This window comes from Rhipicephalus microplus, chromosome X (assembly GCF_043290135.1).
Source record: "Rhipicephalus microplus isolate Deutch F79 chromosome X, USDA_Rmic, whole genome shotgun sequence".
Lineage (NCBI taxonomy): Eukaryota > Metazoa > Arthropoda > Arachnida > Ixodida > Ixodidae > Rhipicephalus > Rhipicephalus microplus.
In genome coordinates, this window is record NC_134710.1 from 384,734,378 (window position 1) to 384,761,392 (window position 27,015).

At 44.9% G+C, this 27,015-nt stretch overlaps 1 protein-coding gene across 2 annotated transcripts in view; it reads right to left on the reverse strand.

Annotated features, from left to right (window-relative positions):
* Positions 1–27,015, reverse strand: part of Ogdh (oxoglutarate dehydrogenase Nc73EF) — a 179,391-nt gene that overhangs the window by 26,271 nt on the left and 126,105 nt on the right. For both annotated transcript variants that reach the window (XM_037413353.2, XM_075880061.1), the window contains 3 exons: positions 26,585–26,763; positions 18,208–18,279; positions 5,221–5,346 (listed from right to left, as the gene is read on the reverse strand). In XM_037413353.2, coding sequence (XP_037269250.2) covers positions 5,221–5,346; positions 18,208–18,279; positions 26,585–26,763 — 377 coding nt within the window. The remainder of the gene's footprint in view (positions 1–5,220; positions 5,347–18,207; positions 18,280–26,584; positions 26,764–27,015) is intronic.

The following is a 27,015-nucleotide window of genomic DNA, read 5'->3' on the forward strand; positions in this document are numbered from 1 at the left end:
TGAGCCCACAGGCCTACAGCATTTTCACCTCCATCGAAAAATGATAGTGAAACTTATAGTATTACAGTTCTCAGAGGGCAATTTATCTAAACCAAGTTATTGTTCTTCTTTAGTGGGTGCTCCAGACCTATTCAAAGAATTTTGGATCCGCTGAGCACACAAAAAAGTTGGGACACGTATTCATGAAATCCAAAGACCACACATCGGTGCACGATTAGTGCAGAAGTGCCTCCAAGATGCAGGGATTGCGAAGCGACATAATTACATCAGCGGAACGGGCAGCGAAGGATCAGGAAAAAGACCCCAAAAGGAAGGGTTGCTAATGTCAGTTACTGCAACGCATTCAAACTGCAAGGGTGCAACAGCCGAAATAGAATTTGGAGCAATTTTCGAAGCAGGTTATAGAAAATAAAACATCTATTTTTATCACAAAACACCAAATTTGGAGCAAAGAAATCTTACATATTAAGAAAAAAAGAAGTATGATCAATCGCTTCAACGTCACCTAAATCATGCAGAGTAAACATGAGCACTGCTGTTTCAATAAAACTCGTATTTTAATCTACCCCACTGAGCAAACAATGATAAAGCCCAGATGAGCACTTGTCACAAATCATTCGAGAGAATTCGTGAAATAAAATGTGGATCTGCCAAGCTGGCAACCTTGAAATTCAAGGGATTCGTGAAACTGCGGAGTAGGGGTTAAAAAATCAAACTTGCACAGCTTTTTTTTTTTTCCAGGAGCAGCAGAAGTATCATACACTACTCCAAATAATTGCCGGTAACATTTTCAGATCATTGATCATACTAATGCTCACAGTTTTGCGGTAGAATACACGCATGAGTATTTGAACGAAATTTGCTGTCCTGTCAGTAGTGCTAACAGCCCTTTCCAAGACACAATATGCTTTTACACAGGGCACCAGTGCATTGTGGCGAAGGTGGTTTAAGCAGCGTTCTGCACGAGTTAGAACAAGGCCAATAAGGTTTCGAACACCGCTGTGCTCCCTCCCCCCCCCCCCCCCCCACTTTTTTTTTTTACGATGGGGGTTAGGGTCAGGGCACAACATCTCGGCTCGCTTGCAAGGTGTGTTCTACCAGATAAAGTAATAGCGGGGCACGCTTATTGGTCTGGTTCTGGTGACAGCATCGGATATCTATTGCTGGAACGACGTTCGTAACGCAACTTCAAGACAGAAGAATTTTTATGTGCCGTTGCTATGCCGATCAGTCAGCAACGCTGGCGTTCTCAGCTCTAGTTGCTAACATTCCATGGTCGCTTTTGCGTACCAGGAAGTTGGTATTTGCCGCAAAGCGTTCGTGGCTACGGCAACACATTTTTGTCTTGAAGTTGCGTCATCCCACCGACAGGTATCTGTTGTGGTCAGCAGACCAATGAATGCACGGCTTTGTTTCTTTATTTGGTCAATCGCGTCTCGCGAGTCCCCTGATTGAACAGGATTAATATTAGTGTGGTTAGGTTACTGTAGTTTAAGGTAAGAGTCTATACACTTGAATTGATTGATGACTTAAACTGCAGGTGGGCAACGTACGTGGCCTCCATTTCTTGCTGAAATTAGCGCAACTGAGAAAATTTTGAGGCTGGTTGAGCATTTTGGCGTAATTTCAGCAAATCTCATGGCTTTGGTGCAACTCAGTGCGAAAATGGGGCATTGTATAAAATTGGCACCATTGGCGCAGCTGTTGCACCTTTGAGGCTGCAGAAGTGTAGCCACAAATTTTTTTCAGGTGCGGGGTGTTCAACCATACTTTTTTCGTGCATGCATTTGTATGTGCATACATATATATATAAACACTGCTGGACAGGGCATAGCTTTGACCTAACAATGCGACAACACTGCCTCATGAAAGGAAGCGATAATGGAGGAGGGGGCGAGGGGACTTCTGGAAATGTTTGCAATGTCATGTGTGACTGATGGAGTGATCGATGTCCGCTCACTTTTTCTTTTTTTGTTGCCACTGTACATTGAGGATGCCACCTGCATAGGACGTGAAACGTTTGTCATTTTTTAAAAAAGTGTTAGGTCAAAGCAGACCTATGAGAATCAGTTATCAAGAAGTTTTAAAAAATTGCTTTGCCCGTTTATAGCCTTTTGCCTTTCAGCTGATTCGCATTGCTGTTTCCTAGTCACCTGTTAAGCACAATTAGCTAGGGGCCTCGGACACAGGAATGCACCTCCGGCACACTAAGAACACAGGTAGAACCTCAAGTGATAAAACACACATACGCCCCCTCCCCCCTTTCCAAAAAGAAAGGGAGGGGGATGGCAAGCTTAGGAAGCTGTTCACTTGCAATGTAGTATTTACTCGATTCTACCGCGCCCTCGATTGTAACGCGCACCCAATTTCCACCGCGAAAAAAAACAAAAAACGTAAGACATCGATTGCAACGCGCACCCATTTTTCTCGCTGGCCCGCACAATCACACCACTCGAAAAAACGACTCCTTTCGGGAGCGTCTTCCATTTAAATATGAGGTACGGGCGAAGCTTGTGCCCGTCTGACGTGTAACAGAGCATTGTCGTCACTGTAGTTTTACCGTGGACCGATGTCAGCACGCGAACTTGCTTCGCCTCCTTCTCGACGGTTGTCGTGCCAGGCATGTCGAAGTAAAGAGGCGTCTGATCGGCATTCCCGATTTGCCCAAGCAGGTAGCCGTTGTTGCGCCGCAAGTTTAGGACGAACCTCTGAAAACTGTGAAGCTTTTCATCGTACTCCTCCGCAAAAGTTTTCGCATATGCATGTTCCCCTTCGGAGGGAAAAGCCTTTCCTCTTCATAAAGTAAGTTAGCCAGCACCTGCTCGCTTTAAACTGGCTCCGCATTAAACCTTTTTCTAAGACTAATTGCATAGCCCGCACTTGGAGCAGTTCTGTCGTCACGGGCCGTTGTGCCGCTCGCTGCTCAAGCACATACTCGCCGAGCAGCTCTTTAATTTGCGGAAACCGACCCTGCTGTGGTCCACTGAAGCCTTTGCGTGAAGCTTTGCTGTCGACAATCTTCTGCTTTTGTTTCCGCCGGTCCCGCACGCACGTTTCGGGAACTCCGAACGACCGCGATGCGGCCCGATTTCTGTCCGTTTCTGCACACGTGATGACTTTTCTTTTAAAAGCGGCATCGTGGTGCACTCGAGTTTTTGGAGTCGGCCCTTCCACGCCGTCGATGCTAATGCACTACTAGATGACGAACTCCTCAGCACACGTACGAAGTGCCGCACATGGGAAACACATAGACAGAAATGGCCGACGCGCCATGCCGATGCAAGTAGGGGGCGGTCATTTTGGATTTGCCGATGGCAATAGATTAACCGTAATTTTTTTTGTTCGTACTCGATTCTAACGCGCATGCGATTTATGAACTCGCTTAACCGGAAAAAAGGTGCGCGTTAGATTCGAGTAATTACGGTAATTGATCTGTGGCATGCAGCGAACAAGCAAGCCTCAAATACGGTTTTCTGCACCAAAGATACTCCTCTTAGCAACATCTTCTTAAATGTGAGGGAAGCCCCATTGTGGAAAATTGAAAGGTGGAGAGGACATGGAAAAGAAAAAGTTCGAATAGGTGAAAAACATAGGCCTTTAATGAGTGTTGCTGAGGAAATTCTTCAAATAAAAACAAAAGTAACTGCAACGGCACTTTCCATTACAGTTACTGTGTAAAGAAGTGACAGTGTTACAGTTACAAGTTCCTCTAACTTAAAAGTAATTGGTTACAGTTATAAGTTACTGAAAAATAACTATATTTACCGGTGATGCATTACTAGTAACTAGTAACGTCCAAGACCGAAGCAGACATTTTACTTAGAGGCATATTATCGACAATTGACAGTGCTCGCTGCTATCATTAGTTTTGGTTTACCTGTTTTTCGCTTGGCACAAGTTTGCCTAATAAACCATTTATATTATTTGTTTAGTGAAGCCTGTCTTGTCGTATCCTTCACTATATCTCAATGCCACAATATGCTTCTTCAGTACCTGTGGACAGTAGAGCTATGTATAGGCCTGGTGCACTGCTCTTTCAAATCAGACATGCAGCGCCACTGCGACGGCTGCTGGTGAAATGTCTGTACTTGGTTTCAGCAAGTTGGCACAGAACAGGCGCGTATACACAGCAAAAAAAAAAAAAAGTTGACTTTTATCTGCTGTTGAGTCATAACAGTTGCAAGAACATGGCCAGGAAACAGTCGAAGGTGCAATTTGATAACACCTAGAAATCGTACAAGGCTGATCGAGGCGGACACGCGGGCAGCATGTTGCCTGCTCTTCGCTGCGTCAGCACATCATGGTGTGACCATTCGCCCATTCTTTCTGGTAAAATAAAGAATTTAATAATAACGGCTAGTGTGACGAAATTTGCGACATGTTTTGGTTGGAAAACATGACCATTGAAGCTTTCGAATTAGTTTTCAAAGTAGGAGTTGCATGCAAGAACTCTGCCAGCAGTGCAAGTGTGAGAACTGCTGGAGCCACCGGCAATTCCGACAAATTCGGCAAGTTCCGCCAAACTGTAATTTATAATGTTTCTTTACAATCCCAGAAAGAACGGCTAAATCATGACACACTGACATAGCGAAAAACATGTGATATGCTACCCACGCGTCATTACTGTGTTGCAGTGAAGCACGTCTTAATTTTTGGAGGCACATGTATTGGTTGACCACACAACCGTTCCCCCCCCCCCCCCCCTTTTTCTTGTGCTGGAAGTCCCGGCGCTGGGGTGCTTAAGCTGCCACTCATTAGTATTGCTACGTTGCCTTGTGGCTATTAGGGGCCGTCGTTTCCGTGGATTTAGGGCAAAATAGGGATCGAAAATTGGCACGTGGCACACAAAGTTTTCCAATTACGCGGAATGGTGATGACCGCCGCTTCAAATTATCCGCTCAGACTTGCATTGCAAAATACAAAACTGCAAAAATATTTCAAATTTAGTGGAACTTTGAAATAACAGAGTTCCAAATAATGAGGTTTTACTGTAATAAAAATAACAAAAGCAAGAGTGGTTGCCGAACCGCAGTATATGCACGAAACATTTTTTGCATCAAAAGAACTTGCATAAGTTTTTGTAGGACACACGCAAATGGACCAATAAGGGACTGCGTTTCCAGGAAGAATTTACACACATCCATTGAGAGTGCAGTGAAGCCAATGTACTGATAAAGAAAAAGAACAACAACAAAAGGACAGCTGCATGGTAATACTCACTGGCTTCCTGAATGGTAAGGCAATCTGCCTCCGCAACACATGGAAGTAGTTGGCGGGTGTTGTGCAGTTGGCAACAATCATGTTGGTTTCGTTGAGCTGACGCATGGCAAAGTCCTCATCAACTGTCTGTCAGTGTGACAATGCAGAGGCACAATTGAGACAATAAATCATCCCAAAGAAATGTAATACTGCACTACATGCGTAAAATGCTGCAGAAATGCACCTCTATCTTAAAGATGATTTAGTGTCCAACTTTCACAAAATCAATCTATAGACAACAGGCACAGCTGCTATTGTGACACTGATATGCGTAAACACGAGTGTCACATGCCTCTCAAAATCAGCACAGAGCTCTCAAAGTCAGAATGATTGATCAGAGAAATGTACTTCCTGAATTTTTTTTTTCCAGAGACAAGTACATAGAACAAAAAATAACAGGACACAAGATTCATGAAAAAGCTGAATAAGTACCACTTAGAGTTTCAAAAAATATGATCAACTGTGCAACACTGCTGTTCTAACATTACTTGGCATAGGAGTCATGGGCTCAGAATCTGGCTGAAGATTATCTAAAAAAAACAGTATCTCTCTATTATGTCACTTTATCCAGTGCACACATTGTCAGCCGTGCAATGCCATCTCCATCCAGTATCGAGCCTGTATAGAGAGACTAATCAGGCTGCTCTTTGGTTTTAAACATAGTTGAAAGTTTGTTGGCAGAAAACTGGCTTCACCATTACACTTTTCATGAGATTTCCTACTCGCACCCCTTAGCTTTCCATCATGCTTGCTGCCTCTTTTTGCAGCATGCAGACGCCGCTGCTGTTAGTACACACACATCGCACACCGTTCACATTCAGGCTTTTGCTGTTTCACACATATGTTCCTGCAGTAATCTTTCATCATTTGCGCACAACTTAAAATGTACTCAGACACTGATGATTGATGTTTTACGAGAAAACCTTGGTAATCTTTCTTTCCTTATCACTCAATCAGTACATGTTTGTAGTGCAACGTCAGTGCACCAATCTGAATATTGCTTCTTGTAACAGTACACCTGGGTTGAATAACACTAATGATGATGATGATGAGTGGTTTTTAATGGCGCAAGGGCCAATTGATAGCCAAAGAGTGCCATTTCAATAGACTAGAGATATGAACAATGATATGATATACGTGGCTGTAAAGGGGCCTTCAAATTCCTCGCTCTAACGCGGGTTAAAACATGGAAGTAATAAAATCATGACAGTGGCGTGAGATATGTGCAGTGAAAGTGGATGGTAAACTGTCATGATAATAAAATCATGATGGAGATGTAGTCACCGTAGCCACGACCATGGTAGAGAGGTCGTGCTACGGATGACCTCGAAATATGGGGTGAGAGCTATGAACATCTTTTAAAAACGTGAAAAGTGATTTCAGTTTAAAGAGCGGATCCCTACCGATGAGCATCCCAGGGTGTAGTGGGAGCTGCTGTCGGTAGGGCAGTAAAAAGTGCTTTTTTCTTAGAGCATCTAGCTCATTGCACTGGACGAGAATGTGGAGAACTGTAAGTGGTTCTCCACATCTCTCACAACATGGTGGATTGCCGGTATATAAAAAAATATGAATGTGTGGAGTGTGCAAGTCCTGTTGAAAGCATTGTTAGTGTTACTTTTATGTGTCATGATTTTGATAGTGGCGGCCAATTACCTAGTTGCGGCTTAATAGCATGGAGTTATTGTCTGTGTGTCTATCCCACGTGCTCTGCCAATACCCCCTGAGCTTTCGTTTTAGAAACGGTTTCAAGTGCAGAGATTAGTATTGATGCATTGGAAGTAGTGTCGTTAGCGGAAGCAGTCAGCTTGTTGGCCAAAACGTTCTCTTGTATCTCACGGTGCCCTGGCACCCAGCAGACAACGACATGCTGTTTTGATGTGTACAGTGGGCACAAAAGTGAGTAAAGGAACACCAGCACAGGGTTCTTGTGTCTTTTAGGAGTTTTCAGGGCTTTGACCACACTTAGAAAATCTGTGTATATTACCGCCTTTTGTAATTTTATCTGTTTGATGTGTTTTACGACTGCCAGTATTACGTAAGCTTCTCCTGTGAAAATGCTTGCATTAGGATGAACAACGCCGGCCTCGGAAAAGGATTGGCCTATCGCTGCATATGACACAGAAGTGTTGGACTTTGAGGCATCGGTAAAGAACTCAGGGCATGTGTATTTATGTTGTAGTTCTAGGAAGTATGTATGTAGGTGTGCAAGTGGTGCGTGCTTTGTGACTTCAACAAAAGAGACATCACAGCCTATAAGCTGCCACTGCCACGGTGGCAGATATGCTGCAAGAGCCATCAAACCGTGTTCGAGAAGATGCATACCTGTTTCTACGGCCAGGCCCCTCACGAGTAGGGCTGCCGCAACAAAGGACTGTTCTCAAACAGGCAAGAACAAGACCAATCATTATTTGTGAATTAAGAGGGATGTTTCTTGTCTGCCTTCACCTTCAGAAAGTACAAAAAAGACAGGTAACATCTTTGTTGGTTGAGCGACCATTCATTCGAATCCACGTACAGGCTCTCCACAGGGCTAGTTCGAAAAGCACCCGTAGAGAGGCGAATTCCTAGATGGTGGACAGGGTCGAGAATCTTCAAGGCCGATGGTGTTGCTGACTGATAGATTAGAGCACCATAATCTAGCTTGTGTGTACGAGGCTTTTATATAAATTCATCAGACACTTCTTGTCACTGCCCCACGTAGTGCGTGACAACACTTTCAAAATATTCAGTGCTTTTAAGCACCTGTCTTTTAAATACTTGATGTGTGGGATGAAGGTTAGTTTTGTGTCTAATGTTAGTCCAAAAAACTTGTGCTCGGTCTTCACTGGCAGAGGTTGACCATGCAGGTCAATGTCGAGGTCAGGATGGAGGCCCCTCTTTCGGCAGAAGAAGACGCAAGTGCTCTTTTGCGCGTTGAGTATAAAACCATTTTCATTTGCCCATTGAGATACCTTGTTCAACCCTAGTTGAACTTGACGTTGGCACATTGAGATTTGAAACCAATCTGTACATCATCGACATATATGCAGTAAAAATATAACGTGGGAGAGACAGGTGCAAGGAATTTATTTCAACTATGAAAAGTGTGCAGCTCAATACACCTCCTTGTGGCACTCCTGTTTCTTGGACAAATACTCGAGATAAGACAGTGCCAACTCGGACACGGAATGTACGGTTGGAGAGGTAGCTTTCGATAATTGTCAGCATTCCGCCCCGCATACCTGAATGTGACAGGTTTCACAACATGCCAAAGCGCCATGTAGTGTCATATGCCTTTTCCATATCGAGGAACACAGAAAGAAAAAATTGCTTATGAACAAACAAAAGCGTCGCGAATTTGTGCCTCGATACAGACAAGGTGGTCAGTGGTGGACCGAGCCACTCGAGACCCACACTGGTATGGGTCAAGTAGGCCACTAATTTCAGGGAAGTGCATCAGGCGCCTGTTAATCACTTTCTCAAAGACCTTGCAAAGACGGCTGATTAACGCTATTGGCCTGTAGCTGGAAACTGAAGCCGGGTCCTTTTCTTGTTTTAGAGTTGGGATAACGATAGCTTCCTTCCAGACTGAGGGTAGCTCGCCGGAAGACCATATCGCATTATACAGAGAGAGGAGAGCTTTCTGGGTATCAGTGGGCAGGTGTTTTAACATTTCATATGCCACACAGTCCGGGCCTGGGGTAGATTTATCGCAGCAGGTAAGTAAGGCTTGTAGTTCAGCCAAACAGAAAGGTTCATTGTATGCCTGATGTGTTGTGGGCTTGTGCTCTTAATCTCCGTTTTTCTATTCGGGTTTTATTTGGTCACTCTAATGATGATGATGATGATGTTTTGATGTTTTATGGCGCAAGGGCCAGTTCACGGCCAAAGAGCGCCAGTTCATCTTACTAAAAAAAATGGACAATGATTGCGATAAGCGGCTGTATAAGGGCCATAAAATTCCTCGCGGTAAGGCGGGTAAAAACATACAAGTAATAAAATCATGACCATGCCATGAAAGGTGTGTGTGGTGTGAATAGATGACAAAAGTTGGTGATAATAAAAGACGATGGTGGATATGTATGGCATTAGCACAAGTGCCTCACTCGTTATTACCCTTGCGTCCAAGGGCCGTGAGGCAAGTGCTTTCTTGTGTAACCACCGCAGCAAAAACCTCTCTGGAGAGGTCATGCTACGGGATGCCCGGGTATATGATGTGAAAACTATGAATTTCTTTAAAAAACGCTAACAATGATTTGTGACTAAAAAGGGGTTCCCTACCGACGAACATTGCAGGGTGTAAAGGTATATGTTGTCGGTAGGGTAATGGAAAGTGTTGTTTTCTTACAGTGTCCAATTGTTTGCACTCAATTAAAATGTGAAGGACTGTCAATGCTTCACCACATCTGTCACACAATGGTGGATCGCCACCGGACAAGAGGTGTGTGTGTGTCGTGTATGTGTGTCCTATCCTGAGTCTCGTTAGTATTACCTCTGTATAACGCGATTTCGATACGGGCAGCCAATGACCAAGGTGTGGCTTAATAACGTGTAGTTTGTTTTGTGTGTGTGTATCCCACTTGCTCTGCCAGTATACTCTGAGGTTTCGTTTGAGAGATGGTTTAAGATCAAGGGCCGGGATTGATATGGGTGTAGGGGCAGTGCTTTTGTGGACGGATGCAGCGAGCTGATCCGCCCTCACGTTGCCCTGGCACCCAGCACACTACAACATGTTGTTTGAGTGTGTAGAGTGTGCATAAAATGGAGTAAAGTGAGACAAGGACTGGGTTTTTGTGTTTTTTAAGAGTCTGCAAAGCCGTTACTACACTGAGGGAGTCTGTATAAATTACTGCTTTTTGTATTTGTAATTGCTCTATGTGTTTAGCCGCCACAAGTATCGCATAGGCTTCTGCTGTGAAGATACTTGTGCCTGGATGTAGAGGGCCAGCATCCGAAAAGGATGGACCGACAGCAGCGTAGGACACAGAGGAGTTAGACTTGGAGGCATCTGTAAAGAACTCAGGACGTGTGTATTTGTGTTGAAGTTCCAGGAAGTATGTTTGGATATGGGATATAGGCGCATGTTTTGTAACTTCTAGAAAAGACACATCGCAGTCTATAGTGTGCCGTTGCCACGGTGGCGGATATGCTACAGGAGCCATTAAACTGTGTTCTAGTGAGATTCCAGTTTCCTCAGCTAGACTCTTCAGGCGAATAGAGAAGGGCTGCCTCATCGAAGGCCTGTTTTGAAACAAAATTGAGCTCGACAAATCATTAATAGTAGAGTATGAGGGGTGCTTCTTGTCTGCTTTCACCTTAAGGTAATAAACAAAGGACATGTAAGTTCTCTGCAGATGAAGCGACCACTCATTTGACTCAACATAAAGGCTTTCTACGGGGCTGGTGCGAAAAGCACCCGTAGAAAGGCAGATGCCCAAATGGTGCACGGGGTCCAGCATCTTCAAAGCACTTTGAGTCGCAGACTGATAAACAACGGCAACATAATCTAAGCGGGTGCGAATGAGGCTTCTATATACGTTCATGAGACATTGCCTGTCACTACCCCACCTAGTACGTGACAACACTTTTAAAACATTCATGGCTTTTAAACATTTTGTTTTTAGATACTTGATGTGCGGTACGAAGGTCAACTTGTTGTCCAAGATTAATCCTAAGAATTTATGCTCCGTATTAACAGACAGACGTTGACCGTTCAGTTCAATGTCGGGTTCTGAGTGCATGCCTCTCTTTCTGGAGAACAGGACACACGTGCTTTTTTGTGGGTTCAGTCGGAATCCGTTTTCCTCTGCCCATTTTGAGAGCTTGTTTAAACCTAACTGAACCTGCCGCTCACACATTGCCAGATTGCAAGACCTAAAGCCAAGCTGGACGTCATCGACATATGTGGAATAGAACATGTTGCGGGGGATGGACAGGTGCAAGGAATTCATTTTGATAATAAAAAGTGTACAACTAAGTACACCACCTTGTGGTACTCCCGTTTCTTGCACAAATGTTTGGGAGAGAATACTGCCCACACGGACACGGAATTTCCGATTGGACAAGTAACTCTCGATTATGGAAAGCATTCTACCGCGCACACCCAGGTGAGACAAGTCTCTTAATATGCCGAAACGCCATGTTGTGTCGTAGGCCTTCTCGATATCGAGAAACACAGAGAGGAAGTATTGTTTGTGGGCGAAAGCGTCTCGGATCTGTGCCTCGATACGCACCAGATGGTCGGTGGTGGATCTACCCTCTCGAAACCCACATTGGTATGGGTCGAGCAATTTGTTTGTCTCTAAGTAGTGGAGTAAGCGGCAATTAATCATTTTTTCAAATAGCTTGCAGAGGCAGCTTGTTAATGCTATAGGTCTGTAACTTGATACAGTAGAGGGATCTTTTCCCTGCTTTAAAATTGGAATTATAACAGCCTCCTTCCAGGAGGAGGGGATCACACCCGAAAACCATATGCGATTATAAAGAGAGAGGAGGGTTTCTTTAGTTTCGGAGGGTAGTTCCTTCAGCATCGCGTACATTACGTTGTCAGAACCTGGGGTAGATGTATTACAGCAGCTGAGTGCTGTTCGCAGTTCTGCTAAGCAGAATGGTGCATTATATGCCTCATTTCTTGCGGATTTTCTTTCTAACTTTTGTTTTTCTATTCGTGCCTTGTAATTCTGGAAGGATTCGGAGTAGTGTGAGGAGCTTGATATGTGTTGGAAATGTGTGCCAAGAAAGTTGGCTTGATCCTCCAAGCTTTCCCCGAGGCTATTAACTAGTGGAAGAGAATACGTTTGTTGGCCGTTAATTTTCTTTATTTTATTCCACACTTTTCCCTCGTCTGTGTACTAGTTGATACTCGATATAAACTTTGTCCAGCTCTCTCGTCTAGCTTGTCGACGCGTTCTCCTTGCCTGCGATTTGACCCGCTTGAAATTTTCCAGGTTTTCTGCTGTAGGGGAATCGCGAAGCAACGCCCATGCTTTGTTCTGAGTGGTCCGTGCTTTCCTGCATGCGTCGTTCCACCATGGGACTCGCCGTTTAGAACACATGCCACTCGTTTTGGCAATACATTTAGATGCGGCATCAAGTATAAAAGCTGTAAAATACGTGACAGCGTCATCTATGGTCAGGGCAGACAGCTCAGTCCATGTCATGTGTGTAAGAGTTCTATACCCTTCCCAATCAGCTGAGTCAATCTTCCATCGAGGAATCTGCGGGGGCAGTTGATCTTTGCCCGGCGCACTCAGGATGATTGGGAAGTGATCACTCCCATAAGGGTTTTTAAGAACGTTCCACTTAAAAACAGGTAAAAGGGACGGTGATGAAATGCTAAGATCTATGGAGGAGTATGTGTTGTTTGCAAGGCTAAAATATGTAGGCTTCTTCATATTTAAAAGACATAAACTAGAAGAGAAAAGGAGCTGCTCAATGAGACGTCCTCGCGCATCACAGTGAGCATCGCCCCACAGGATATTGTGTGCATTAAAATCACCTAGAACCAGAAATGGCTCTGGGAGTTCATCTATTAATGATTCCAGATCACGTCTGTGTAGCTGTTGATGCGGTGGTATGTACACAGAACATATGGTAATGAGTTTGTTAAAAAGTACAGCTCGAATGGCCACTGCTTCCAGGGCCATTTGGAGCTTCAAATGCTGGCATGCTATTTTACGATCGACTATAATGGCTACACCGCCAGATGGTACGACAGGATCCTCCCGGTCTTTTCGGAAAATAATATATTGTCGTAGAAAGTCCTTGTGCTTAGGAGTTAAGTGCGTTTCTTGCACACATAGCACTTTCGCGTTAAACTTACACAGAAGCTCTTGGACGTCATCTAAATTTCTATGCATTCCCCTTACGTTCCACTGTATGATTTTGTCCATTGTGGAAAAAAAGAAAAAAGTGCTGTGTGCAAAGAAGACGGGGATTAACTCATTTTACAGGGCCTTTGTCAGGCCCTGTAATCGGCGTTTTGTCTTTTTTGGGGCGGTCGAGCGAAGCTCGCCGCTCCTTCGGCGCTTCCTGCGCCGTTTGGCTTGAACTGGTGTCCATAGCCTCTTGCGAGGCACTGGACACCCGCTCTAAAGAGCGATCTGTGCGTCGCTTAGACTTCGCCGCGATCGACGAAGTCTTTGTCCCCACCGAGCTGGGGGTTGATGAAGCCCCCTTGGCCTCGTGATTGCCCTGGCTGCTGCCAGAGCTTGTAGAGGTCACTGGTGTGGACAGGCTGAGTGTGGGCAGGGCAGCACTGGCTGCTCCCGCCGTAGGGGCTTGTGGCGTTGGCCTCGGCACGCTAGGCGTGGTCCGGGCAACTGCCAAGGGCCTTTGTGGTGCCGCCCCTCGTTGCACCACTTCGGCGAAAGGTGTTTTTAGTGCCAATGTTAACGACATCCGTTGTCTTGCTTCTCTGAATGTGATATTTTCCTTTACTTTTATAGCTATTATTTCTTTTTCTTTTTTCCAGGCTGGGCACGCTCTGGAGTATGCGGGGTGACTACCTTCGCAGTTTGCACAGAGGACCTCATCATGTCTACATTCATCAGCACTGTGGCCGGTTGTGCCACACTTAGCACAGATCAGCTGCCCTCGGCAGCTCTGGGATGCATGACCAAATCGCTGGCATTTGAAACAACGCCTCGGGTTTGGAATGAAAGGTCGGACATGGAGTTTTACATAGCCAGTTTCGAGAGTTTCAGGTAAAGTGGTTGAATTGAAGGTGAGTATCAAGTGCTTTGTTGCTATTTCATTGTTGTTACGTCTGATTTTGATGCGCTGGACATGTATCACACCTTGGTCCTTCCATCCATCAAGAAGCTCTTCTTCACTCAGCGTCATCAAATCTTCGTCCGATACCACGCCCTTCACTGTATTCATGGTACGATGTGCGCTCACCGAGACGGGGATGTTACCAAAGGCTACAAGGTGCGAGAGTTTATTGTACTGTTCTTTGTCTTTTAATTCGAGAAGCAGATCACCACTTGCCATCTTCGTGGCCTTATAACCGGTTCCAATGGTCTCTCTCAAGCACTTGGCTACAAGGAAGGGTGAGATTGCTCTAGCTTTTGTAGATGATTGTTCGCAGTGAAGGACATGGTATTTTGGGAAAGTTTCTCTGTTTTTAGGCCAAAGTAGTAAAGTTGCGTCGGTGCACACCCTTTTCGAGGCACGATCAGTTAGAGAGGGGGTCGAGGATCCCATGGGAAAATGTGGATTTTTCGGTAACGGCGCCTACCACCCACCATGGAGTCCAACAAGGGGACGTGGCAGAGCATGTGGGCATGTCTGCGCAACGCCAGCAGTACGCAGTTACTATAACCCAATATGGTTTACCCTAGTTTGGATAGCCACACAAGGTTAACCCTTGCCGCCAGGAAAAATTGGAAGTAAAATGAAGTGAGGAGGAGACAGGAAAGATGTAAAGTGAGAACAAAAGACGAAGATATAGGGAGAGAGAGATAGGAAAAGGCGACTGCCGATTTCCCCTGGGTGGGTCAGCCCAGAGGTGCCGTCTACGTGAAGCCAGGGCCAAAGGGGTGTGTTGCCTCTGCCGGGGGGCCTTAACGGTCCAATCACCCAGCGTCGGCTCAACCCCCAGGATCCCCTTTTCCCCGGACACGGCAAAGCCACGCACGGCTAGGCGTGGGAGGGAGTAGAAACTCCCCCGTTAGCTCGGGTCCGTGGTGTCGCTACACACCAAACGCCTACTTGAGCAGGCGCCCCTGCGGGGTTTGGTCACTCTAGTGTGATGAGCTGGAGACCTGTTCGAAATGCGCTCCGAGAGTGTTAGCCTGGTCTTCCAAACACTCCCCTTGTGTGTTCACTAGAGGAAGTGAATGTGCTTTTCGTCCTGCCACCTTACCAACCATGTTCCAGACTCTCGCCTCATCTAAGTATGAATTAATGCCTGATGAAAATTTGTGCCAACGTTCCTTCTCGCCTGTCGGCGCGTCCTCCTTCTTTGCGACTTGACGTTTTTTAAGTTAACAAGATTCTCGGCAGTTGGCTAGTCTCTAAGCAACTTTCATGCCTTATTTTGCTTTTTTTCGCACATCACGGCACTCATTCCACCACGGGACTCATCGTTTGCCTGACGGTCCACATGTTTGGGGAATACGTTTCGTTGCTGCATCAACCAAAAAAGCTGTAAAGTAGCACACAGCATCCTCTATGCTTAACGCCAACATGTCAGTCCAAGTTAATACAGTCATTTTTTGAAACTTTTCCCAATTGGCTTTGTCAGTGAGCTACTTGGGTACCTGTGCAGGACATGTATTTGTTATTGATGTGCTGATAACGATAGGAAAATGGTCACTACCGTATGGATTATTAATGACTTACCATTTAAGTAGAGGCAGGAGTGATGGTGATGTTATGCTAAGGTCTATTGTTGAGTACGTATTGTTAGCAATGTTGTAATAAGTTGGCTCTTTCCGATTCAGGAGGCACGCACCGGAAGAAAAAAGGAACTGTTCAATCAGGCGACCTCGCACATCGGAGCGACAGTCACCCCAGAGGCTACCATGTGCTATAAAGTCCCCTAGGACAAGGTAGGGTTCTAGAAGTTCGTCTATGAGGGACTAGAACTCATGCTTTTCAAGACCGTGTTGTGGAGGTATGTATAAAGAGCAGATGGTGACGAGCTTATTTAAAAGAACTGCTCGAACAGCCACCGCCTCAAGGAATGTTTGTAGTGGTAGGTGTGTGCATGCAATCCCTTGATTGACTATAATGGAAACACCACCGGATGGCACAATGGCATCATTCCGGTCCTTTCGAAAGATAACATATTGCGTAGAAAGTTAGTGTGTTTTCGTTTCAAGTGTGTTTTTTGCACACACAGCACTTTTGGTGTATGTTCGTGTAAGAGCTCCTGGATAGTTTCTCAGCAGTCCTCTGACGTCCCACTGTAGTATTTGTGTCATTTTAGTGTTGTGTGGTGCTGTGTGCACAAAAGTGTAGCCTTAGGTTACAGGGCCTTTTGGGGGCCCTGTAATTCGGGTTTTTTCTTTCTTGGCGCGCTCCAAAGAGTTGCGCCTATCTTTCGACATCTGAGGCGCCGGAGGAGCCGTACTTGTATCCATCACCTCTTGTGAGGTGGTGGATGGTGCCTGCTCGGCAGGCAAATTCACAGAACTTTCGGACTTAACTGTGCTTGCAGCGGTCCGAGGTTCAGCAGACACGGGGGTCTGTTGGCCCTGTTTGTCAGGTGGCAGAGCAGTACAGGCTGCTCCAGCCGGGGGCGCTGTTGCCACGACCGCGGCCACACACTGTGTGACATTCGGGGGTGCATAAACATGTGACACGGCGCCCCGGCACGTCACATCTGCAAAAGAGGGATACGAGGGGTTGTACAGTGAAAAACTTTTACGTGCCTCTTGGAATGACAAATTAAATTTGACCTCGAGTTCTACTATTTGTTTCTCTTTTTCCATGTGGGGCATGATCGTGAGTAGGCAGGGTGATTTCCTTCAGAGTTCGAACAATAAGTGGCTTCTGAGGTGCAGTCGTCCGATATGTGTTGAGTGGATGCACACTTTGCGCAAGTGGCTCGCCCTCTGCAACTCTGCGATCAGTGTCCGAAACACTGACACTTGAAACATCGACGGGGATTGGGGATATATGGTCTCACACGGAGCTTACAGTAGCCGGTTTCAATTGATTCTGGTAGGTCACTAGTACCGAACGTGACAATTATGTGTTTGGTGGGTGTTTCTTTCCTGTCTCGTCGTATAATAATTCTCTGTACCTTCACTACATTCTGGTCTTGCCAGCCTTCCAATAGTTCACTTTCTGAGAGTTGAAGAAGGTCATCATCAGAAATGACGCCGCGGACAGTGTTCATGGACCTGTGTGTGCCCACGGAAACCGGGGTTTCTCCAAACGCTACAAGTTTAGACAGCTTCTCGTATTGAGCTTTGTCACGAACCTCCACAAGTAGATCTCCACTTCCCATCTTTGTGACTTTATAGCCTGGCCCTATTGCTTTAGTGGGAGTCTTCGACACAAGAAAAGGTGAAATAGTACGTACTGTCTTTTTTTCGCTCTGGCTATGAATCACATGGTACTTTGGGAAGGTTGGTTTTGGTGTGTTGAGCATGAAAGTGTCTTCGGTGCGCCACCTTTTCAGGGAGCGGTCAGGAAGAGGGGGAAAAGCATTTGCCATAAATTGAATATTAAGTTTAGCAGCGGTGCCAGCCACCCACCACGGGGACGTGGCAGGAGATGCTGGGCAAGTACTGTCGACGCCAGCTGTACAGCGCTGCTATAACCTAATATGAAATAGCCAAGACTGGGTATTCACACAAGGTTAACCCTTGCCACCAGGAAATTCGGAAGTAGATGAAAAAGAGAAGATGACAGGACAGATAAAAAGTGAGAGATAAAAACGAAGGTGTAGGGAGAGAGTGATAGGAAAAGGCGACTGCCGATTTCCCCTGGGTGGGTCAGCCCAGGGGTGCCGTCTACGTGAAGCCGGGGAAAAAGGGGTGTGTTGCCTCTGCCGGGGGTCCTTAAAGGTCCAAGCACCCAGCGTCAGCTCAACCCCCAGGATCCCCTTTTTCCCGGACAAGGCTCAGCCACGCACGGCTAGGCGTGGGAGGGAGTGGCAACCCCCCCGTTAGCTCTGGTCCGTGGTGTTGCTACACACCAAACACCTGCGTACGCAGACGCCCCTGCGGGGGCTTGAATAACACTAGCAGCTCAGCATTGCAGTTACAGAGAGGTGATGAAGACAGCAAAGCTAGAATAATAACTTCCCAAGACCATTACGCACGGTGGAAAACATGTCCGGTTTTCAAAGCAGATACAAGTTTAACTAAATCTTACTTATGCAAGGACCACATAATAAAGCCCGACTGAAATTTCAAAACGAAAGACTGAACTTAGAAAAGAATTAATAATTAGAAAGAATGAGAAAAAAACTTAGAAAGAAAAGAGTTATGAATACTTCGTAGTACTCACAGGAAAGACATCAGGTTCCTCACTGCAAAGCTGGAGGAAACGTTCTGGCCTGCCGCTTGAGTGCTCGGGGCCCTGACAAAATTGCAAAAATATGAGATAGCTTACAGGAAACTGTAACGTGAAATGAAAGAAATGAGACATCACAAGGGGCTTTGCAGTTAAGCTGGATCGAAAACCTCCAATGTGCCCAATTTGTGCACACCACATAACATTGCAATAATATAAGAATTCTAGACAGTATGATCACTTCAGTCCATCACATCTAACACCATGTGAGAAAGAAGATAAAACTGTAAAACCTCATTATTACAAAGTCAACAAAATCGTGAAAATTCATCTAATTCATCATACTTTCAAATTAACAGAACATACAAAAAGTGGGATGCGAAGAACTTAAAATTATTTGAAGTAACCAAAGCAGGTTGTTTGCTGTGCCGGCTAGTTCGTGGCTCCAAGTGTCAAGTTTTCTAGCAATACCAGGTCACAATTTCGTCGCAAACAAGGAGGAACGCTGAGCCTCGCTGCTGCCAATGCAAAAAAAAAAAAAAAAAAGTCCCCTTAATTGAAACGCGCACCTGCGAAAAAAAACACATCTTCGCTGCAACACAGTAGTGACACGTGGGCAACATATCGCCTGCTCCTCGCTGCATAAGCATGTCATGATGAGACTATTCGCCCATTCTTTCTAGTAAAACAAAGAATTAAATAATGGGCAGTGCGATGAAATTTGCAATGTGTTTTAGCTGGAAAACATGATTATTGAAACTTTCGAATCGAGTTTTCGAAGTAGGCGTAGCAGGCAAGAACTCCGCCTGCAGTGCAAGTGCGAGAATTGCTGGAGCAACCGGCATTTAGAGGTTCGCATTAGGCTTGTACGAATAGTGAATTTTAGGTTCGAAGCGAGTTCAAAGCGAATGGTGATTTTAATCGAATAATATCGAACCGAATTCAAACGGTATGTATTACACAGAAAAAAAGGGATATTTATCATGACCTAATTAATTTGCACAATATTTCTTTTGAATTGAAATAGGGACTCTATGCAAATGCCATTTATTTCATTCAAAGAAAGTTGAAACAACATTGAGTAGTAGATACATTGGGATGAGAGTAATAACCTGTAAGATACTTAGCGTTTCAAAATTTATTATACTTGCAGCATATAAGCCATCATAACAAGCTTAATAAAATGAAGAATTGATTTGAGGATAACAGGTTCCTTTAAAGGGGCCCTGCAACACTTTTTCAAGTAGCCATGGAGCCAGTAAACATGCTTGTTGCCTCACAAATTCATCGCCGCAAAGTTTCTAGAATTAGTCCAGTACGAGCGGAGCACCAAAAATTTGTCGCACGCTGCAATTGCATTCTCTTTTCTCGTCCCGACGAAATAGCTGGAAGTTTAGCAGAAAGGAATGTCACGGCGAGTGAAAATACATCACATGCACCTCATGACCTTGAGCACCTTTTTTTTTTCTTTTTTTTTGAATACGCGACTTTTCAGTGTGATCGTGCACTTACTCGTGTACGATCACACTCGGACAAGCGGCGGCCCCGGTAACGACGAGCGTGCCATGCTCAAATCAGCCAACGGTTGTGATAAGTGGTTTTAGTGCTTGTAGTGTCATTTGCCGAGGGAAGAAGCAATTTTTAGCTTTGAAAATTTATTGTGAATTACAGGTCGCGTGCTGCGCTAGAATATTTGTCTCGCGTATTCTCGGTAGCCTCAACTACTGATCCACAGCGTTTTCTGACCATGTTTAGTAAGTGTTAAGGGCCACTTTAAATTTGAAAGGAGGCTTCGCGGCAAAGCGAATTTCTTCTAGATAAGTGCTTTCACGGCTTAGCATTTCTACAGTGCAGTAAAACCACCTTTACAGGCAGTAACATGCGGACTAATGTATTTATTCGTTCATTGCGAATACTTCGAAAATATTCAAAATTTGAATTTGAATCAAAGTGAATTCGAATACTCAACTATTTGTTCAAATATTCAAAAAATTCGAATATTCGCACAAGCCTAGTTTGCATATATCGCAAATTCCGCAAGGATGTTTATTTTTTTTCTTCTTTATATTCCCAGAAAGACTGGGTGAATCATGAGCTCCCACACTGCGAGAACCAGGCAACATGCTGCCCACGCATCCCCGTTATGATGCAGTGAAGCACGTCGCCTTTTTTTCGCAGGCGCACATTTCAGTTGATCACTCGGCTGTTATTTTTTCTACAATTTTATTTTTTGAGCTGGAAGTATCAAGGTTGGCCTGCTTCAGCTGCTAATCATTAGTATCACTACAGTGCACTGCTTAATGGCTCTTAAAGGCTGTTGTTCTCACGGTTTAGTGGCGAAATTGGGATCGGGAATGGGCACACTGCCCTCAAAGTTTCCCAATCAATTGGACTGGTGCTGACCGCCACTTCAAATTATGCGCTGAAACTTGCATTGCAAGATGCGGGACTGTGGACACACTTTGAATTAGACAGGATTTTGAAATAACCGAGTTCAAAATAATGAGGTTTTACTGCATACAGCTGAATGAAGTAAAACTTTATGAATTAGAAACCTTGTATCATTTGTATTTATCTTCCGATTGTGGCAAGCACATGCATAATTTGATGGTGTCGAATTCTCGTGACCGAGATGTAGTATTTAGGTCTGCTCTCTACAATTCATGCAATCTTCAAAGCGCACAGAATGAAAAAATGCTGCAAATGTCTGACACACAAGAGTGGATGCCACTGGCATACCTGGTGGAAAAAAAAAGAGGTGGATCTGCATCGTTACGGTCACCAGTGTGAACGACACAGGAGCATCAAGAATTGATTGATTATTGATATGTGGGGTTTAACATCTCAAAACCACCATATGCCCATGAGAGACGCCGTAGTGAAGGGCTCCAAAAATTTTGACCACTTGGGCTTCTTTAATGTGCACCCAAATTTGAGCACACTGGCCTACAACATTTCCGCCTCCATCGAAAATTCAGCCGCAGCAACCGGGATTCGATCCCGCGACCTGCGGGTCAGAAGCCGAATACCTTAGCTACTAGACCACTGCAGCGGGGCGGCAAATCAATAATACCCGAATGCTGTGTCCCTCACATCAGCGTTTACTATGTGCATTACACTGTGTTGCATGCCTTTAGAACAACAAGGCTGCCACCTAAATGCTTGTTGGCAACCTACAGTAAAAACCAATAGGTAGAATTTTTTAAAGAAAAACGCGATGAAAAGTCGAACTTCATCCTATATACCGGAAATTAGCAAAAAAAAAAAAGATGTGGAAGTCTCGCAACAAGGGGCCGCTGAAGCTAAAAGCCTACATTGCCATTGTGAGCATCAGCAACGGTGTCCTTGGGCAAGGCTAGGCAAGGTCTACAGTGTACTAGCCAAGCTATTTGGCTTTAATTATCGTTGTAGTCTGCCGTTCACTTTTTTCTATTTTCTTGAGAAATGAGTGGCAGTCAATGGCAGTTTATGATAGGCTTCAACACTTTCGTGACCGTGCCTATCCCCATCGATAGCATGTTTTCGATGTTTACAATTTCAATATTTGCCCTGTTTCGAAGGCTTTTGGACTCCTTGCGCTATCTACCGAGTAAAACAAAAAGTATTTTATCAGTTTTGCATTTGCGTTTCTCTTTTTTGCCGTGTAGTGATTTTAAAGCGCCTTTCCATGTGCGCAAGTGAGCATGCATAGTTTCCATCAAGGCGTCGACGTCGCGTGTGACCGCTTCACGAAAACGATGAATTTCGGGGAATTCTCGTGCATCTGGGCTGAAATATTCAAATGATGACAACAGCACAGCCCCAGGAGACGACATCGACACTTTTGATTTCAGCGCAGTCGAAGAGAGTACGTCAAACCGACCCAGAACATCGGCGGTCGTCCACCGGTGAGTTTAGCTTTGTGCTCAGGCCGCGTTATTGCCGGCACGCGTCAGTGCAAGTTGATCCGATGTGTTCTGAAGGTTAGGGCTCTTGTCTGACTTCCTTCGGGCGGGACTACTTGCCAGCGGCAGTGCAGAGTGCAGTTTCGTGCGTGGAGGCAGCCGGGAGTGAATCTTGGAACCACGTTACGTAGTGCCGCGCGGTGCTCCGTGAGCGCTGTCGATTTTTTGCTTTTTACTGTTCAAGTTATTAGAGAGCTATGCAAAAGCACAAATAAATATGCTTGAACGCAGATTTTTCAGAAGCCGATGTATAGCAAGAGAGGCGGTTCTTAGTGGTCCCACAGTCTATCTTGATGGTCCTACACGAAACACTCTTCAGGACGTTCAGGGCGGCACCAGCCAAAAAAAAAATATTAGGAACTGTAAATTATGCTATGAACAAAGAAAAGTTGAAGAGAAAGCAAGTGTTTGCTGTGAAACATGCGTGGCAAACCTGTGTTTTACCGCATCGCGAAACTGCTTGGCATGGTGGCATGAGACACCACGTGTAATGTTATTTTATGTGCACAAAAACTTTTGTATTTACAGCGCCTATATTTGCAGGGTAATTGTGAGTGCCCCTTGCGCTTAAAATGTATATTTTGATTTTTTTTTATGCTTCACAAAGTTAGTTAGCCAGCACTTGCTCGCTTTAAACTGGCTCCACATTAGACCTTTTTCTAAGACTAATTGCATAGCCCGCACTTGGAGCAGTTCTGTCGTCACGGGCCGCTGTGCCGCTCGCTGCTCAAGCACATACTCGCCGAGCAGCTCTTTAATTTGCGGAAACCGACCCTGCTGTGGTCCACTGAAGCCTTTGCGTGAAGCTTTGCTGTCAACAATCTTCTGCTTTTGTTTCCGCCGGTCCCGCACGCACGTTTCGGGAACTCCGAACGACCGCGATGCGGCCCGATTTCTGTCCGTTTCTGCACACGCGATGACTTTTCTTTTAAAAGCGGCATCGTGGTGCACTCGAGTTTTTGGAGTCGGCCCTTCCATGCCGTCGATGCTAATGCACTACTAGATGACGAACTTCTCAGCACACGTACGAAGTGCCACACATGGGAAACACATAGGCAGAAATGGCCGACGCGCCATGCCGACGCACGTAGGGGGTGGCCATTTAGGATTTGCCGATGGCAATAGATTGACCGTAATTTTTTTGTTCGTACTCTATTCTAACGCGCATGCGATTTATGAACTTGCTTAACCGGAAAAAAGGTGTGCGTTAGATTCGAGTAATTACGGTATATTTCGGTTCGACCTGTGCTATGATTTTTACAGAAGGTTTCATTACCAGCAGCAAATAGTACACTCGAACATTGCTATTATGAAGTTGCAGCTTACACAAAAATATGTTCATTGTATCGAAAAATTTCCTATACTGTTGTATTTTTAACTCTATATCTATTGCAAGCCTATTCATCATTGACTTCGTTGTAACTAATACTTCGTCATATCCGGGTTCATTATATCAAGGTTTGAGTATACAGTCGATTCTCGAAGGAACCTTTGAATTTGGTTTGAATTATCAGAATTTCTAATATATATGACTGAGGGCAAGGTTACATCACACATTATTATTTGGCATTGCTTTTATCAGATTTAAGGTTATTTTGAGCGATTGTAAAACCGAACTGCATGCAATAAACTGAAAACAGGTGTAAGGTCCACAAGTTTATTGGCTATTTACTGCTGACCACACCATTTAAAGAAATCTTGAATTGGCAGCTGCTTCTTTGTTATATGTGCCTTCAGCACAAAGTTCTCTGTACCAGTTGAGAGTGTTTGTGCTGTGTCGGTTTTTGTGGCGCAAAAGCAACTATGGCTATATTGCGCTGAAGGCAAGGTATATTTTGTGTACAAGAGAAATATTAAAACCAGGTTCTAATATTTTTGGTAATAAGGGTCAAAGTAGTACATTTATAGCTTTTAGGAATCTGATGAGATTCTTCATTTCTATTGTAGGGTTTTCGCCAATAAAAGAAGCTGGATGAAATGGTGTTTGTTGATGGTATAGGGGTAGAAAAAGAAGTTTCCGTTCCCGCTCTAGTTTTGTACAAGAGATAAAAAGATGGTTTCCCGCCAAGATTTCTCCACACCTCTGACAATTTGGTTGTTGCTCCTTACGCAGAAGGTAACTACGATGGCATGCAAGCCTGGAAAGCATGGCCTTCGAGATGTGCTACCTTGTCACATATTTTTAGTGTTTTCGGTTTCAAAACACATGTCTCGGAGGTTGCACTTTTTTTATCTTTTCGCATCAAAGCCGCTAAAAGCAGCGGCTGCCAGCTACAAAGCCATAGTGACATCGATATCGCCAACATGTCGACAGTGAGGACTCGGACGACATGGAGGAAAGAAAAACTGAGGAGAGGCCCTATCGTATCCCTATGCATTGCGAGAAGTGTGACGGAAGTGATGTCAAATTTATGGGGCAAACAAACTGGTATGGCCACACAAAACGGCAGACGCTCTGCGGTGTGCTCTCAGCGCTGGTTCGCTTCTGCGCGGACTTATAGTCCTGGTGTAAATTTAACACGTATTGTATGGTTTGCATGCAGTAAAACTTCGCGAGCACACCTTTCCCAGACTCTTCGCGCATGGCAGGCCCGAGTGCGGCATGCTGAAATACTTCGTGGAGTGTTTTTGTGCAACAGCACAGAAAGCACCGGTACGTGTTGTCATCAAAATCATTCAGCCTTTGCATCATCGTATTCGAACTCACCCGGCAGTGACTTATGCGTTCTGCTCACTGTAAGGCCTTTTTTTTCTTAGCCAGATTTCCCGATCTACAGGCCGATTAGCAGTTCTTTGCTCGTATATAGTATCAGTGTGGCAATGCACGATTTTGAGAGCTTGCTTCATAGCTATTCCGTGCACCACTGTACGTGAAGGGTGTAATTCCAGTGCGCACACAACAAAATGTATATGTATTGTACAATACATACACATTTAGTCTGATAACAAGAAAAGTTTGAAAGTTCGCGTGTGTTCTCAGTTCACACAATGAGTAAGAACCAACGGAGCACACAGATGAAAGCTTTGCATGCAAACACCATGCATTACTGATCAACAGTGAAGCGAACATAAGTGAAAAGTGCCACCAGGTACATCCAGCATTGTACGTGATTCGCATTGAGTATACACTACAGCTGGGCATCGCACAGCTTTCCTAAATAATACGCAAAAGAAGCAGCAATTGACTCGCTGCCGGCAGAAAACACCAACCACTTTGCTGGTGCTAAGGCCGCTGCTGCGGCTGCTCGCCGAAAATTGCGAAATGTTGATCTGCTTCTCCGCTAGGAGGTAGTGCGGGTGTTTGCGATGCAGTGACTTTACGAATATGATGTCATGGCCTCTCCTCAGACGAACCTGGTGTTGCGTCTTTTGCAACTTGTTTTGTGCACTTCTCGCCTCGTTCCTGATATATCCTCATTCGGGAGTTTAACTGAACGTTGACCCGCATGTAGCGATAAAAATTATGACTAGCGCTTGGAGCGACATCAAGTAAAACTCTGTGTTGTAAGCGTTCCTTGCAGGCCAGGTGATGACTTCAGGTGCGTCATGACCGCTAACAACGGCGTACGGTGCCTCAGTGAATTCTGCGACTTATCAGCGTTTCCAGGCACCATCTCGGACAGAAGTGACTTCATCGATACAGATTGATTGATTGATATGTGGGGTTTCATGTCCCAAAACGACCATAAGATTATGAGAGACGCCGTAGTGGAGGGCTCCAGAAATTTCGACCACCTAGGGTTCTTTAACGTGTTCATCGATACAGATAACGATATTGCCGTTTCTGACTGCATCGTTGTTGAGATGTTGGCTGCTGGTGCCACGGATGTGTACTCGTGCGTGTATGATGAATATGCAAAAGCCTTCGCTGCCACCGCTAACCAAGCTTTCCTCGCGCTACAAAGCTTGCATCGGCGTTCTGCGTCAACCAACGTTGTGGACGAAGGAGCTAAGTCCACTTATTTGAAAAGCTTCAATGATATTAAGGATGACTGGAACTTGACAGCACGCAAGAAGCTAGACAAGTTTATGGCCTAAATAAAGTGCGGTAACATGCGGTTCGCACCTTGTTTTTGAGCAAACCGTTATCTTAGCTCTTGTAACGATTTCAGAGGCCTAAAATTTTTCAATTTAGGCCTTAAATATGCATATTTTGTATTTCAAATTCTTGGTATATCGAACTATTTTGCGATCCCCTTCGAGTTCGATATATCTGGGATCGACTGTATTAAAAAAAAAGTGTCTGAGTAGCATCTGCCCTTGACAGCGAAACTGTATATTGCTCAAAAACAGTGATGTTATCCTTCGGTTGGTGGAGCCAAAGAAGAACAACCAACTGAATCCTGTTAGTGCACAAGGGCTCAATACGACTGTGAAAATCTAAAGGCACCTACACATGATCTTGCGGAAGAAGTACCCAAGCTTACCATGCCCTCCATGCCGTGAGGCAGAAGCATGACAAGGCCACTCTGCCTGACCCACTTGGCCTGCCCGCTGCTGATGAACTGGTCGATGATACACTGGGCGGTGTTCATGAAGTCCCCAAACTGGGCCTCCCACATCACCAGTGCATTGGGGTTCGTCATAGAGAAACCCAGCTCAAAACCTATGGACAAAAAGTGCAATTATTTGGAGAACACAAAGCCAGCACCAGAACAGAATTTCGACACACAAGACGCCCACAAAGTTATGCAACTACAGTGTGGTCCACAGTTGAGGGCAACACCGAAAGATTACTGTGCTATCAACTCGCGAGATTAAGGGCTGAAAAATATTTTTTATAAATAGAGTAAAACCTCGGTAGAACGAACACCACTTTAACGAGCTTTTCAAATTAACTTTTGAAAAAATCCCGTGC